The sequence below is a fragment of the Vicugna pacos genome, chromosome 23, assembly GCF_048564905.1.
Source record: "Vicugna pacos chromosome 23, VicPac4, whole genome shotgun sequence".
Lineage (NCBI taxonomy): Eukaryota > Metazoa > Chordata > Mammalia > Artiodactyla > Camelidae > Vicugna > Vicugna pacos.
The window spans coordinates 2,327,786-2,342,848 of NC_133009.1; the positions used below are offsets into that span (position 1 = coordinate 2,327,786).

The 15,063-nt window shown below is 39.9% G+C and overlaps 1 protein-coding gene and 1 pseudogene across 4 annotated transcripts in view; both read right to left on the minus strand.

Moving 5' to 3' along the window:
• Positions 1–15,063, minus strand: part of LOC116278448 (rho GTPase-activating protein 20-like) — a 70,761-nt gene that overhangs the window by 22,354 nt on the left and 33,344 nt on the right. For all 4 annotated transcript variants that reach the window (XM_072948276.1, XM_072948275.1, XM_072948274.1 and 1 more), the window contains 4 exons: positions 8,009–8,050; positions 7,023–7,107; positions 4,079–4,156; positions 1,837–1,903 (listed from right to left, as the gene is read on the minus strand). In XM_072948276.1, coding sequence (XP_072804377.1) covers positions 1,837–1,903; positions 4,079–4,156; positions 7,023–7,107; positions 8,009–8,050 — 272 coding nt within the window. The remainder of the gene's footprint in view (positions 1–1,836; positions 1,904–4,078; positions 4,157–7,022; positions 7,108–8,008; positions 8,051–15,063) is intronic.
• LOC102526951 (protein-tyrosine sulfotransferase 2 pseudogene) lies at positions 10,541–11,923 on the minus strand (annotated as a pseudogene).

Here is a 15,063-nt window from a genome sequence, read left to right on the forward strand (position 1 = left end):
AAACAAAATTGATTTACCAAAATAGCCAGTAGCTAATCCACAACTGAAATTTGCAAGGTGCAGTAAAATATACAATGGAGAATTGCTGCTAAGTAATAACCATGCCCCATATCCTATTTTTTTTAGTGAGTTAGAAATGAAGCTTCATGTTGTTTTAAGCCTGACAGTTATTATCTACATAGTTTTAATTAAATTAATATATTTTATTAAAACAACTATTTTAAGTACTTATTTGACTTTTCATCACAGCTTTAATTGTTGCTCATTGACTTTTACACAAATGACAACATTAAGAAATAAACTGGTGTCCAACAACAGGTGACTGGATAAAGAAGATGTGGTATATTTATACAATGGAATACTACTCAGCCATAAAAGCTGACAACATAATGCCATTTGCAGCAACATGGATGCTCCTGGAGAATGTCATTCTAAGTGAAGTAAGCCAGAAAGAGAAAGAAAAATACCATATGAAATCGCTCATATGTGGAATCTAAAAAACAAAAACAAACAAACAAAAACAAAGCATAAATACAGGACCGAAATAGACTCACAGACAGAGAATACAGACTTGTGGTTACCAGGGGGTGGAGGGTGGGAAGGGATAGACTGGAATTTCAAAATTGTAGAATAGATAAACAAGATTACACTGTATAGCACAGGGAAATATACACAAAATGTTATGATAACTCACAGAAAAAAAAATGTGACAATGAGTGTGTGTATGTCCATGAATGACTGAAAAATTGTGCTGAACACTGGAATTTGAAAGAACATTGTAAAATGATTATAAGTCAATAAAAAATGTTTAAAAAAAAGAAAAGAAATAAACTGGAAATGTAGGGAATTTTTTGTCCTCAGCTATGTGCATGATGGCTTGCTTTAAAGCTTGAGAATATACATTTCATAGAAAAGTTTGGATTTAGATTATTCAGATTACTTGAAACCTGAATTACACTGTAGTGATCTCACAGGTAAATGAAAGGATTACATGAGATAACTCATGTGATATGCTTTGCATAATGCTAGGCAGATAGCAAGCATTTAAAAATCATTAACAGAAATCATCATCATCATCAATGTCATCATCTCAAGATTTGCTACAGATGCTATCCCTTATTTTAATTTCCCTATTTCCATTAACTATACTGAAGGACTTCACTGATCAAGAAATATTTTTGTAGCTAAATGATTTAAATAAGGTGAGAAGTGACCTATTTTCCAGTAATTCCTCAAAACAGGTGCTGGGAAATTTGGCTAGAGAAATAGCAAAGTAGTTAGTTGGTAGGGTAGTACCTATTGCTAAATAAGTCAATAAAGATTTTTAGGAATCTAAATGGTTTAGTTTCATTTTCTTTTTTGATGCCTAGCAAAGATCTGGGTACAGGGCAGGTGTTCAGTACTCACTGATAGATTAAGAGGCATGACTGGATCACAGAAGGTTTTCTATAGAGGCAAACAGTAGGAAAAGGAAAGGAGATTCAAGAACTAAATATGAAAAATAAATATACAGGGAAAATGGAATTCCAGCACATCTTGCTTTCTCTTAGAAAAAAATTTTTAAAAGGTTTGACAAAAATAGGTCTATTTGTAAAGTGAAAAAAAAAAGAAAGGAAAATTTACATTTCTCTTCCCATCTACACCACTGGTTGCTTGAATGAAGAGCTATCATTTATCTGCACATAGGACATACTTGATATATATATTTGTTAAATGAATATTACATGGGATTTATTATTTAATAGTATTTAAATTTAGGACCATATTACCAATTCTCTGAGACATTTAGAACTATAATTAAAACACAATCCATCTTATATTTTCACAGAAACTTACCAATAAGTGGGTATGGTGCCTCCTCTTTGCCAGAATTTACCCAACACTTGTACTCTTTCTCAGAGCCCTTGGAGATAAAAGAATTAACAATCATTCTCTCACACTTGGTAACTGAACAAAGACATATTTTTTGTCACTTCTATGTTTTGCAAAAACATAGGGCCACTATAAATGCTTTCATGGTTCAAGGGGGTGATATGGTTTTTGAAGGTGGCAATGCTGATTCCTACAACCCATCTCTCCTCTAACCCCTAACAGAGGATTCAGAAATCTTGGCCTTTTCCCCTAGTGATGATGAGGGATCCATGAACTTCAGTGGAATCAGGCTCTCAGTATTATGGGTAGCCCACAGAATGGGAAATCACATACACGCCCTTTTGTAAAGTAAAAAACAAACAAAAAAACCCCCAAAAAACCAAAAACCTTCCTGGTTTACTAAAAGGTTAATTGATCTTATTTAGAGTCCTGACTTCTGTTAGGTCTCTGCACTTGTTAGCGAACACTAGAATTAATCTCCAATGTGCCCCTGCAAAGACAACCTTGTTATCCAGAAAACCACAACACTGCTGTGTCTGTGATGAAAAAGTAAAATCTCAGAGGCTGATTATTAACTCAGCTGCTCCTGAGTGGAAAGAAAAGACTGACCAAGGGGCTCTGAGGAGACAGGTAGTTGGCACAGTGTACACTGGCTTTATTTTGGGCAAGTCCAGTCCTGGGGACAGAAAGGACAAGAATTCTGTCTAGAGAACAGGCCCAGTTATGGGAAACAACGAAACTGTTCACTAGCAGAATTACAACCCAGTAATACTAAAAATCCCATTTGAAAGAAATAATACCAAATTATACGGACTTTGCTGTATCCTCTAGAAGAGGATAAAGCAAAAATGTTTAAAATGAAGTCAGAACAGAATGGCAATATTTAATATTCTTGCCTTTATCTTCTGATTAAGAATCATGACTCTGACCTTATAATGAAGGGAACAGGCTAGGAGGCTATCCTGCCAAGTCCCCTCCCCTACTTTGTCACTTCCTTTCCTATCCTCTAGTCAAACATTTTTATTGCAAACAGGAAGAGCAATCTAGTAAAAATCCTTTCTTTTCATGTAGGGTAGCATACACATTAATAATTCCTTAGAGCAGTATAACCAGAGAGACTCAATTCCTAATTCCACACTGAATAGAAATACTTTTGGTGTGATGAGACTGCTCACTTATCCAAAAGAAAAGAATAAATAAGAAAATGAGTCATGTCATTAATTAACCTCCCTTCCTTCCCTCAAGCTACTCACTCTCTTCCAATGTATAATTCTATAGGCTTAGAAATCTATGCAGAGGGGCCTGCTTTACTCAGTGCATATATATTTAATTATACCTTAAATATATTTTTAAATTGAACTCAAATATATCAGGTATCTTATTCTAAATTTTAGTTCTTTCTTAAGGGTTTAACAATAGCAATGTGTACAAGCAAATCAAAATACTTAAAACTATGACATATCTTAAATATATGTCATGTCATGTCATAGTAACACTGTGTCTTCATATTTATAGAGAATCTCACGCAAGAAATGGTATTGTCCAAGTGTTTCCTCTAGCATCCATCCTTTTGAAAGTCACTCACTTTAATACAAGGACCCACTGTGTGGTGTTTATACACTGATAAGGAGGAGATGGGACTCCCCAATGCTCTTTCCCTACCTCATCCTCAAACATTCCAATCTTCTCCACTAACAAATTTGTGGTGTGTGTACTAAAGGTCTTCAAATCCATGATCTAATTCAAAGCTTATGTTTTAATTTACCAGTTCATGAGAGGCACCATCCTTCTTATCCTCTGAACCTGTAGCCAGTGAATATGGTTTCTAGCTATATATTCTTTATGTAAAAATTCCATAGAGTAAATCCTTCAGAATTCAGCATCCAAGAATGAATTGAATTTTGGGATAATAAAGAGAATAACAGATAACAAAGATGAACTAAGAGAGGAAACAGGGAAAGAATAGTCATACAATGACAAGTGGGGAATGGGGAAGGAGGTTATTAAGAATCTTATACAACAAACAAACAAAACCCTCAAAAAGAATAAAAAAATCTACTGTCCCTATTTTCTACATTTTTGGGGACAAAGCAGAACTTTAGTATCTCTAGTAATCAGCTGTCTTATGATGGAAGGGATAATATTTACATGAATCTAAAATATCAAAGTTTGTTTTTAATTAAGAATGTCTAGCAGAGTAACTTACAGTTATTCCTAGCATTGGTAGGGAAGCATTGATAACGTCATTTGCAGTATCTGTATTTGTTACTGTTATAGTTTTAGACTGTAGAAAAAAAAAGAAATAGAAAAACACAGCTATAAATAGAGAATTTTAAAACAGGTGAACAAATGATTATCTACAGGCAAATCTTAGTTTGAAGTGTTTATAGAGTAAAGCACACGGCCTAAGGAGAACACAAACCCTTGATTATAATTTATTTTCATTCTATTATATATGATGCCTTTTAATACAGCATCTCTTTCTCTTAAAATAAAGAATATGTGGCTCAAAGAATATAAGACCTTAAGCCAGACAGAAAAGGAATAAAATATTTCAGAGAGATTACATGAATCACCCTCCCAACCAAAAGAAAAAAAATCAGTGAGGCTGATCATGCAGCCCATGATCACTTCCATAATGCAACATGTCAGTAAAGAGGGGACTGAGCTTGATTAATTCCTATTTCTTCTTGTGTACTGTTTTCACAGTGTGGGTTTTTATTTCTTTGCATGGTAAAAAGTCAGTTTAGGTAAAATCAGAACTAGAACTGGTCACAAAAGACATTTCAAGTTTAGCATTAAAAAGCCCCACTGTTTATTGAGCACTTTCTCTATGTCAGGCACTGCGGCTACTGAGATTTTCATTTCTGAAATCTGGAGAGGCCTTAAAGCCAATGAGTCTAGCAAAGAGACTGAACATTTCAGAAAGCTCAGGCCTGTTACCAGCTTTGCCATTGAACAGGGTATCTGTAACAGCTCTGTGCTAAGCCACAGTGAGAAATGACTATTTAAAAGTACAGTTCACAACAAAGAGAATAACAAGATTCTGAAATGTCTATAAAGTTCACTGAAGTCCAAGACATTACTTAAATATAAGACAATGCTATGCTATAAAAAATAAGTATTTACTATAGGTAGGTTCTACATGTTACAATGATCAGATAAATCAGTAATTAGGGCTGTGTCCCCGACAGGGCTTAAATGGCACAGATAAGGCAGCATAAATGGAAACAAAATGATGTATAAATATGAAGCTAAGTGAAAGCCACTGATAACTCATCACTCATCCGTCTGTTATAGAGCATTTCTTCTCTATGAGCCAATTACTTGACATGAAAAATTGCTTAAATTTGTTAACTGATTTCAAATTGTGTTCCTTGCAGCTCCAAGGTTTATGCAGAAGTATCTCAGAACCCAGCAGGGAGGGCTCAGTGTTCACCTTCTACCAGAATGGCAGAGATGTTTTTGCAAACTTGAGATAACTATCATGAAAGGCTTCTGCTTTTTTCCTTTAAAGTCTGAAAAACCTCTCCATTTCATATAAAGAAACACTCAATATAAAACCTTTTGTAAAGTGAAGCATCTATCCTGTAATACTAATAATCACTCGCAATCTATCTGGTTTCTAAGACGATGATTTTTCTTAATATTAGAGACATCTGCTCAAAACAGTAATTATAGGATGTGTATTTTTCCCTGCATGCCTCTCTGGTAGACAAAACAAATGAATTTTAGCAGATAAGTTTTCTTTGGCTAGTACATAAAATAAAGGCAAAACTGAAAATGTGGCTGTTTTTTCCATATAGCAGAAGTCACTAGCAGGTGGCACATAACTGAAGGCCAAGGAGAAAGAACACTCTCGGACACGCACTCCTGCTTGGGGGAATCACTCTTTCTGGCAGCAGGGCTGCCCAAAAGGAGAGTGTTGCCCTGAAACAACTTCAGAGAGCAAAGGACAGTGTGTCACACCATCGTGGACTTCACCAGGGTCTAGTGATAGGACAGAGCACCCAACCCGACCACAAACAATATGATAAAATATAAAGCTAAGTGAAATCCACTGGTAACTCAACCACTCAAGTTTTTATGGTGTGAGGCTGCACAGACCTTCTGTAGCAAAGCAAGGGGCAGAAAAAACACCACCGTTTTCCTGCTGGCCTTCGTTCAGGGGTTATGGCAGCTGGTTACACTCAGGATTTTCGTGGAAAAACACCTTGAAATTTTTTTAAACAGCTGCAGTGTATGGAAAGTGTGTCCTTGAGAAAAAACTGTTTTTAGAAGAGAAGTGAAAGAAGAGAAAAATTTGAGTATTTCCCTCAAGCAGTGACATCTGGCACTCGTATCAGAACTTTGCATAACTTTTGCCCAAAATATAACTGTTTCGTACTACATATCTGTCCACACACAGAACTACTCTGTGTGGTCTGGAGCTCCTGTGACGTGTGACAATCCACAGTATCACAGAAATATTCATGTTTCCGTTTTGCTCATCGTTGATAACATCGTGGCACTTTGCTGTATTTCAGTCATCACATTCCACATAATGACTAGGGCTAAATAGACTGAATTTTTTCTTGACCAGCATGATAATAACTATGAGGAAGAAACATGCTGATCCATTAAAAATACCATCTCTCCCAGCTCATCCATTTATTAATAACCTGAGGGATTCAATCCCTAAAAACTCAAAGAATGGAGAACTTTCAGAAACCACTCTCTCCTTATCTCTACTTAAGTAGTGACAAGTTGGAAAAAAGTTCCTTAATACTAATAGGAAATATCTCCTTATGGAAATGGCTTTACATCAAGCCTCTGCAGCGGCTTTTGGATGGACCCAGAGAAGCACGGATGCCAGAGGAAGGCAAGAGACACCTGACAGGCAATATCCTTCAAGCATCAATGTTCAACACTGTAGTTAACAAGAATTTCTCTTGTTTCATTTTCTCTAGGGTTACTTGTCACTCATACAAAGATATACATACACCCAGGAAAATGCACTTCCCCACATGGTATTTCTAAATGCCTACCTTCCGTAGACTGTACACAGTCTGTCTGTCTTTCTGTCTACCTGCCTGTCTCTCTTTTATCCATGGCACTCTGCCTTATGTAGGGACCTGGAACTTAATTTTTTCTTGCTTAGAAACACTTACACAGGTGCAATTCCCAACGTCCTTGGTGACGACTCGGAGCGGAATGCTCTTCGGGTAGTCCTTCTCTTTCTCTAGATTGATGTATCTAATCAAATGCAACAACAACCCAAAACAACATGGAGTCAGATGGATTTTGCTTACGGCTTATTTTGAAATCAATCTATTTTTGCTAATATTTTTCAATATGCTGTTTTTTAAAAGACAGATGGAAAGACTCAGCAAAGTCAGATTACATTATGGGTTGGAAGATCACTTTAAAAATTCTCAGGACATTAGGCATGGGCACAAAAAAGAACAGAGAAGGTCCATTCCAAGCAAGGCTTGAGAAGCAGAGTCAGGTTAAGGCACCTCTGGGTGATGTTAAGGCAGCTTCCCTGCCTTCCCTGGGCACACCCAGAACCTGGCTCATCGGCACAGAAGCATTTATAACACTTTATTAGATCAAACCAAAGCAGTGGCCTTTCCCTTCTCACTGAGCTCTCCAAGGGAGTGTGCATCTTGGTTATCTCCACTGCTTGGAAAGGGGCAGCAGGGAGGAAGGGGGAAGTTCCACAGGAATCAGAGATGGATCTAAGTTGACCATTTTAGTCTGTATGCTCAGAGGTAGGAATAATAATTGAATTCTGAGGTGCTCAGCAGAAAACCCTCCATGTGTGGAAACTTAATACACGCTTTGAGGAAACTGTGAGTTGCAAGTGACATGTTGGAGACAAAGAAAATGATGGGAGAGATTATTAACTAAATTCTGTCTAACATGATCCAGACCTCAATGTTCTCCTTCCTAGAAAGTAAGAAGTACATGTAATGAGAGAACATTATTTACAGCACATAGTTTGGCATACAGTCTAAACCTCAGATTATTCTGAGGACAAACGAACAATTTCTACTAAGGGAAAGAGGAATAGTTTGGGGCACATCCCTGCAGAGAAGAATTTAATCATTTAACTACACCGGAAAGATTAAAAATATGTATACTGAAAAAATACCTCTGAAGGAGAGAGAGCCATTTGCCCTTTTGTTCTGGAGAACTGCAATGAAAGAAAATGGGAGAGAACAATTAAACCGCATAGAACACTTATCCTAACAAATTAAGAGCATCAATCCAGACAAAATATCAGCAGCCCATTGTTGCTGACGGGGGTGCACGGTACTGCTGCAAAACTGTGTTCTGGAGAACCCAGAACTGAAAATCCCCGTTAGGAAAAACTACACAGTCAGGTTTTAGTTTTTAACTAAAACCTCTTGGAAGGATCCAAGAAAGATCCACTTTCTTACTTTATGGCTCTGTTACAAGTAATATCCTTATAGTGGAAAAAGTACTTGATTTGGAATTCCAACACCTGGCTTCAAAAATATATGCAAGACGTATTATCATGGGCAAATCACTTAACATCTCTAAGCTTCGGTTTCCACATCTGTAAAACTGGGCTAATTATCTCAAGAGTGTTTTTGTAGCTTTAAGTGTCATGCAAACAGAAAATATGCTTAATTTGAGATTAAAGAGATTAAGGAGAAATTTGGCATACTGATGGAAATATCTTGGCTCAGAAACCAGTTTGCTGTCAGTAAAGGAAACATTAATTTCTCTATACATACGGCAGAATTATAATTCAGTAATTTGGTTCATAGAAAACTTATTCTTAATTACTGTAATCTTCTGATTAAGATCAACTTATTTACAACTAAATTACTATTGATTAATAATTTTTCTGAAGTCACTGCTGTATTTAATTCTTAAAGTTAAAAATAATTTAAAGTTTATTTCTATATAGTCTTGTTACTCAGTAGCTTTTAAAATTATATTTCTAATCTTTGGAAACCTCAGTTACTTTCTTGCTCCAGAAAAATACACTTAACAATATTTGTAACTTGTTCCTAACTCTGTTGTTTAACAATTTTCTCCATGAGCAATCTCCCAGGATTGGTCATCAGAAAGTTCATTATATCTCTTTGCCACTGACAAATTTTCATCTTTCTTAGTCCCTTACAACCTTTGATGCCTTCTCCATTTCCTAACAGAAGATTTTCTAAGTTCATTTATGTCAAATACTGCATTTATTTGGCAAAAAAAATCTATTTTGAAAAAATTAGGTTTTTCTTTAGACTTGTACCTTTTTCAAAGCAATTAAATAAAACTGTCCCTTTAAACAGTCAGTATTGTAAACCTTGAACTTGTTATTGACATATAAGATACACAGAGAGAACTTGTACAATGCTTAATTGTCCAGCTTGAAGAATTTTCACAAATTGAACACACCCCATTTGACAGGCTCCCAGAGTAAGAAACAGAAAACCACCTTGGAAGGTTTCCTTGTGTTCCTTTTCAGGCACAAGTTCCTACTATCCGGACTTCTAATACAACACAACAGTTTTGTGTATTTGGGCATTTTATATAAATATAACCATGTAGCATGCAAAGTTTCATACCCGACTTCTTTTGTTTAACGTTGTGTTTGTGAGACGTATCCATTTTACTGCATGTGGCTTTAGCTCATTCATCCTCAGTGCTGCTTCATGTTCCATTGTTTGAATATATAGCATACTTTACTTTAAAATAAACAAATTATGAACAAACAAATTAATTCACTGAGATTACTTTGGTAATCTTCTTGCATTTTCCCCTAGCTCTTGCTCTATGCAAGAATTCAGGGCTTCTCCTTCCCTAGTAATTCCTAATCTCAGGCATTTTTGTAGAACTAAAACCAGAAATACTCCCAAATCAAGGCTATTTCAGCGTTTCATAAACGTCTAAGACAAGAGCCAGGAGAGAAGCAAGCAGTGTATCTTAGAGAAAGAAAAAGGAGAAGAAAGTCTGGGAAGATCCCTTCAAATTTGGGAGGTGATTAAGAGTACCATTCCAGAGAGTTAGCTGGGAACTATGTGCCATTCAGTTGAGGTGCCTAAGGAAACAGAAGACCCTGGAGGAAATGGTTATAAGGAGCAGGTGCAGAGGCTTCTTCCTAGGCACAAAGGCATTTAAAAAAATCGTTGTTTTCTCTATTCCTCAGATTGGACAATTTCTATCAATGCACCTTCAAATTCACTGACTCATTTCTCTTTCATTTCCATTCTGCAACTAAGGCTACAGGGGGGATTTTTAAAAATTTAAGATATTACAACTTTAGATCTAGATTTTTCATTTGGCTTTTACAAATATTTTCTATTTCTCTGCTTAGCTTTCCCATCTTTTCATTCATTTTAATTGGCGTCTCCCTTTACCCACTGAGCATAGTCATAAGAGCTGCTTTAAAGTTCTTTTTTTTTTCTTTTGATTCAAATAATATATATTTTTTTCCTCTGTGAAACTGAGTAGAACTGAGGAAGAATCAAAGAAAGCCTCATATATTAAATTCTTAAATAGATTCTCTGAATTCAAAAGTTAAGAGTTAACGGGAGAGGCACAGGTGGCGGGCCTTGTCCTGGCAAACAAAGCCACCACGGTGGTCCTGCAAATTAAGGAGGATGGCAAACCCCTTTCTTCAAAAGAAAAAGTTCTCTAGGGGGAAACATATAAAATATTAAACTTTCAAAAGCCAAACTCTTCCACACTGTTGCTTCTCTACCCCGGAGTGTCCTAAGATAGAGTGTTTTAAGGTTAAGTTTTCAATGTTCAGCTTTTTGCAAATATATGCAAATACATTTCTCACGAGCAGTCCTGATTTGGCGATTAACAGCAAGCAATATGCTTGGATTAGAGGTCCGATTTCCACTCGAATGCAGTTTCTTCTCTTCCGGCAACAAAGCCATTTGCAGAGATCCGGAAATCGTGAGTTTCCTATGTGGGAGGAGGTACTGTTCTGGTTCACCTGAAAATAGCCCTTCAGATTGGCTGGTGTTTTACAGTCCCCTTTCAAGACCCTGTGTGTGTTGTTGACGACAATGGGGTCGGGACTGCCGTAGCTGGGTGGGTTTGCATAGGGGTCGTAGCCGGGCCGAGCCAGCATGGGGGCGACCTGGGCCATGTCCCTAATCACATCCCTGGGGATGTGGCCGGTCCACTTGGAGAGAGCTTCCAGGCTCACGGGTTTGATGACCTGGTCTGTGGACCGCTCAGTCTTGGACAGGGAGACGCCCCCGGGCTTGCCGATGAGGTTCTCGTGGTGCAGGAAGGCGTCGCTCCAGGCGATGCCGAGGAAGTCGAGGATGCGTTTGAGGGAGCGCCGGGGGTACAGCCCCAGCCGCTCGTAGTACACGGGCAGGCACTTGTCCTTGCCCACCTCCATGCACTGGGCTTACATCACCTCGATGGCCTTGTTCCTCTTGGTGAGGCAGTCGCAGTAGCTGCTGAGGTCGAAGCCGGCGATGGTGACCTTGCGGGTGATCATGGAGTGCACGGAGGCCTGACTGTCCCGCACCATCAGCAGGAATTTGGAGTTGGGGAACAGGAGCGACAAGTAGACGGACGACTTGAGCGTGAAGGGGTCCTTGTTGCAGAGGACGCGGGCCGGCTCACCGTGCTTGGCGATCACCTCCAGGATGAAGGCCTGCATGGCGGCATCCAGCACCTCGTCCGTCACGCCCGACTCGTCCAGCCGCAGCTTCTCCCGGCTGGACTTGGACCAGGCCTGGCGCATGGCCAGCACGCGGGGAATGATGCGGGTCTCCTCGCCGCAGCCCACCTCGGGGTGGGCGTCCAGCATGGCGCGCATCAGCGTGGTGCCGCTCCGGGGCACGCCCCCCACGAAGATAAGCAGCACGGCCTCGCCGTAGCGGTACTCCACGTGGTCCGCGCCCACCATCACCAGGTCCTCCTGCTCCGGCTGCATGGTCCGTCGGGGGCCCAGCGGGCCCCCCAGCACCGCCCGGCACTCCAGCACCTGCTGCCCAAGCTGGACCGCCAGCACCGGGGCCAGGGCGAAGCCAGCTGCCAGCAGTGCCCTCCGCACCGACAAGCGCATGCTGGGCCTGGGGCGAGGGGCGTGCTTCAGCGACAGGTCAGAGGGAGGCCCGTGGGGCTCGCATAAGTTTCGCTTGAGACTGATCCTTCATTTGGCTACAGGACTTCAAAGCCAAGCACTGAGTGGCGTTTTTACGTTCACTGAGCACGTACCCTGCTCAAGCTTATTCTAGGCACCATTTAGCGGGGTCCTCTCCACCACCTCGGGTAGGGATGCCCTGCGCCCAGCAAGCAGCTCAGAGCGAAGCGGCAACTTGCCCAGGATTGCACAGCCAGAGCGGCAGGCCTGGGTCAGAGCAGGCTGAGGCCAAGCTGGTCACTGTCCTTTGACAGGACCGGCGAGGGGCCCATCTCTGCCACTGGGAGAAAACGGCTCAAAGCGGGCAGGTCAGCTGTGAGTAGGAGACAGCAGAGGCCTGGAGAGCGGCTTGAGAAGCAAAAGCAGGGCGACTTGGCAGAGGGAAAGCAGCTGGGAACCTCCCCTGGGCACACTCTTCCTTGGGCTCTAGCCTTCGCAGCTGCTGCCCAAGACTGTCCATCGTCTGAGCCCGTGCGAGGCGCGCCGAGAAAGCACCGCGCGCGCAGCGACTGGCTACTCGCCAGCCTCCCGGCCGGCGGGGGAGGGTTGGGGGGGGAGCCCGCGCCGGGGGCGGGGCCGCCTAAAGTTCTTTTATGGTAATTCCAACATATGAATTATCTTAGGGCTGGCTTTTATTTATTATCTTTTCCTCTCTAGGTTTTTCATATGTTAAGAAATTTTAGATTGCATTCTGGACATTAGGAATGCTTTGTTTTGGAGACTCTGAGCTTTGTTATATTTGCTAAACACTGTTGATGTTTTTGTTTTAACAACTAACTTTATTAGACTCAAGCTGAAAACTTTCTCTCACCTGTGTTGAGCAGCACCTCGGTTCAATTTTTTCAGCCTTAGTTCCAGACTGCTTTAAGTCTGTTCCATGCATGTGCAGTTCAGCCTTCAGCCAAAGGCTGGGGCACAGTCTAAACAAAAATTCTAGAGCTTCTCTTCTCTGATACTCTCCTTTTTGAGATTTCCCCCTCACGTTCCTGTGGTGGTGGCTGACCCAGACTCTGTACTTTGGTTCTTGAGCCCAGAAAGACTGCGGCTTTTTGTCGGCTTGGTTTTCCTGCACCACAATGTGCCTGCAGCCTGCCCTCAAGCCAATGCCTTAAAAACAGGAAACTCACCTAGAGTTGCTGCCTCATTCCAAGGTTCATTTCTTCTCCAAAATATGCTAATTTTTGCTTACTTTTCAGGACCTTCAGGTAGTTTGTTGCTGTTTGTATTTTGCTTTGGGTTTACAATTGTTATCTGTAGAGTGGTCAGTCTGTTTGTTGAGACCTCACTCTGCCAAACTAGAGTCTGAACTCTTCAACACTACTTTTTTTTTTAAACAAAAGTAATCTTTTAATTTGGAAATAATTTAAAATCTTCAGAAACACTGCAAAGATAGTACAGAAAGTCTATATACCTCACTCCTAGCTTTCGATTCCTCTATGGGAATCGTGACTGTTCAGATTTCACCAGTTTTCCCATTAATGTCCTTTTTTCTGTTCTAGGATCCATCCAAGATACCACATTGCATTTAGTTATCATGTCTCCTTAGTAACTATTTCTATGTCTTTTCCTTTTTTTTTTTTTTGACCTTGACAGTTTTGAGGCTTACTGGTTAGGTAATCCTACAGAGCATCCCTCAATTTGAGCTTCTTTGATTCTGTTCTCATGATTAGACTGAGGTTATGGTTTTGGGGAGAGGTGCTGCAGGAGTGAATTGCTCTTCAAGGGGCAGATATTCACACAACATCACTAGTAATGTTAACTTAACCATTTGGTTAAAGTGCTGTACTTTTCCAGGAATTATAATGTATTGTATAACTTGTTTCTACATTTTCTCTTCTTCTTAAAAAAAGTTTCATGAAAAAACTACTCAACTAAAGATGTCATGTAGTCCCAGCCCTCACTTGAAATCGCTTCCTTTCAGCTGTAAACTCCAAGGAGATTAAACAATAGGAAATGATAATATCTAGAGAAACCTGTCATGGAAAAGAAGATATGCTGAGAATGATATAAACACATGCTTTCTTCCAAATAAGTTGTTGAAATCTTTTGGTAAGCCAGTGGTGCATAACAGAACTTCATGGCATGCTCTTCCTTCATCAGATAATTAGTAGCTTAAAAATTTTTAGTTCTCTAGCTTTAAGATGATGCCTGAGGAGTTTGATGGTAGTGAGGAGAGAAGAAGCAGAAAGAAAAACATTGTGTGCATGTGATGAAAACCAGCTCTTTCAAGCTCTTTCAACATTACACTGGACTTGAGGATGCAGTTGTTCAAAATCACAAGTTAGAGTCCTGGTCGGCTCACCTTGATGTGAAAAGTGACAACTGAGCATGTTCAGGATGAGAGCACAAACATTCTCTATTCATACATTCTCCAACTCCATCCCCACCAAGGAGTGAGTCTTAGGAAACTGACTTTCACTCCTTGTATCATATATTTGCTCTTGACTGTCACATCTCTATAGACGCTAAATCAGAACATGATACACAATTCAGGAACCACATTATTTCATGACATTAAATTCACTTCTATAATTAATTTTTTTAGAAAATTTGGGAGTATAAACCAGTTATTCAAAATTAATTGGAGAATATTATAAAATTTGTTTCAGTAAAGGTCTGCTTCAGTGGTTTGAAAAGTCAAGTTGAAAGCTCAGCATATAAAACAATACCTGACCACGAGGGAAGGGGATGTTGGAGAGGGGGTCCTAGAGCTCTGACCACCCCCTCCTCTTCCACAGTGCTTGAGATGTTTCGGTAGCCCCTTTAGCAATCACTGCTCAAACCAAGATAATGATTTCAAGAGTTCTCAGTATTTACCAATATATTTCACATATTTTAATAAAAAGCTCTTTGGGAAAAAATATAAGGCATACGGGAGCCTCCAGTGGGGTGTGTCAAAAGATGAGTTACTGGCTTCAGAACAGATCAATCAGAAGAAAGTATTTCCTTTAAAAAATCAGAAGAACAAAACTGGAACAAAATCTGATTAATTTTTTTTCTTCCACCCTAGTCATTCCATAGCTGATGGGATTTTGCAGCAGCCAGCCCATGGACCAGCCGCGGCT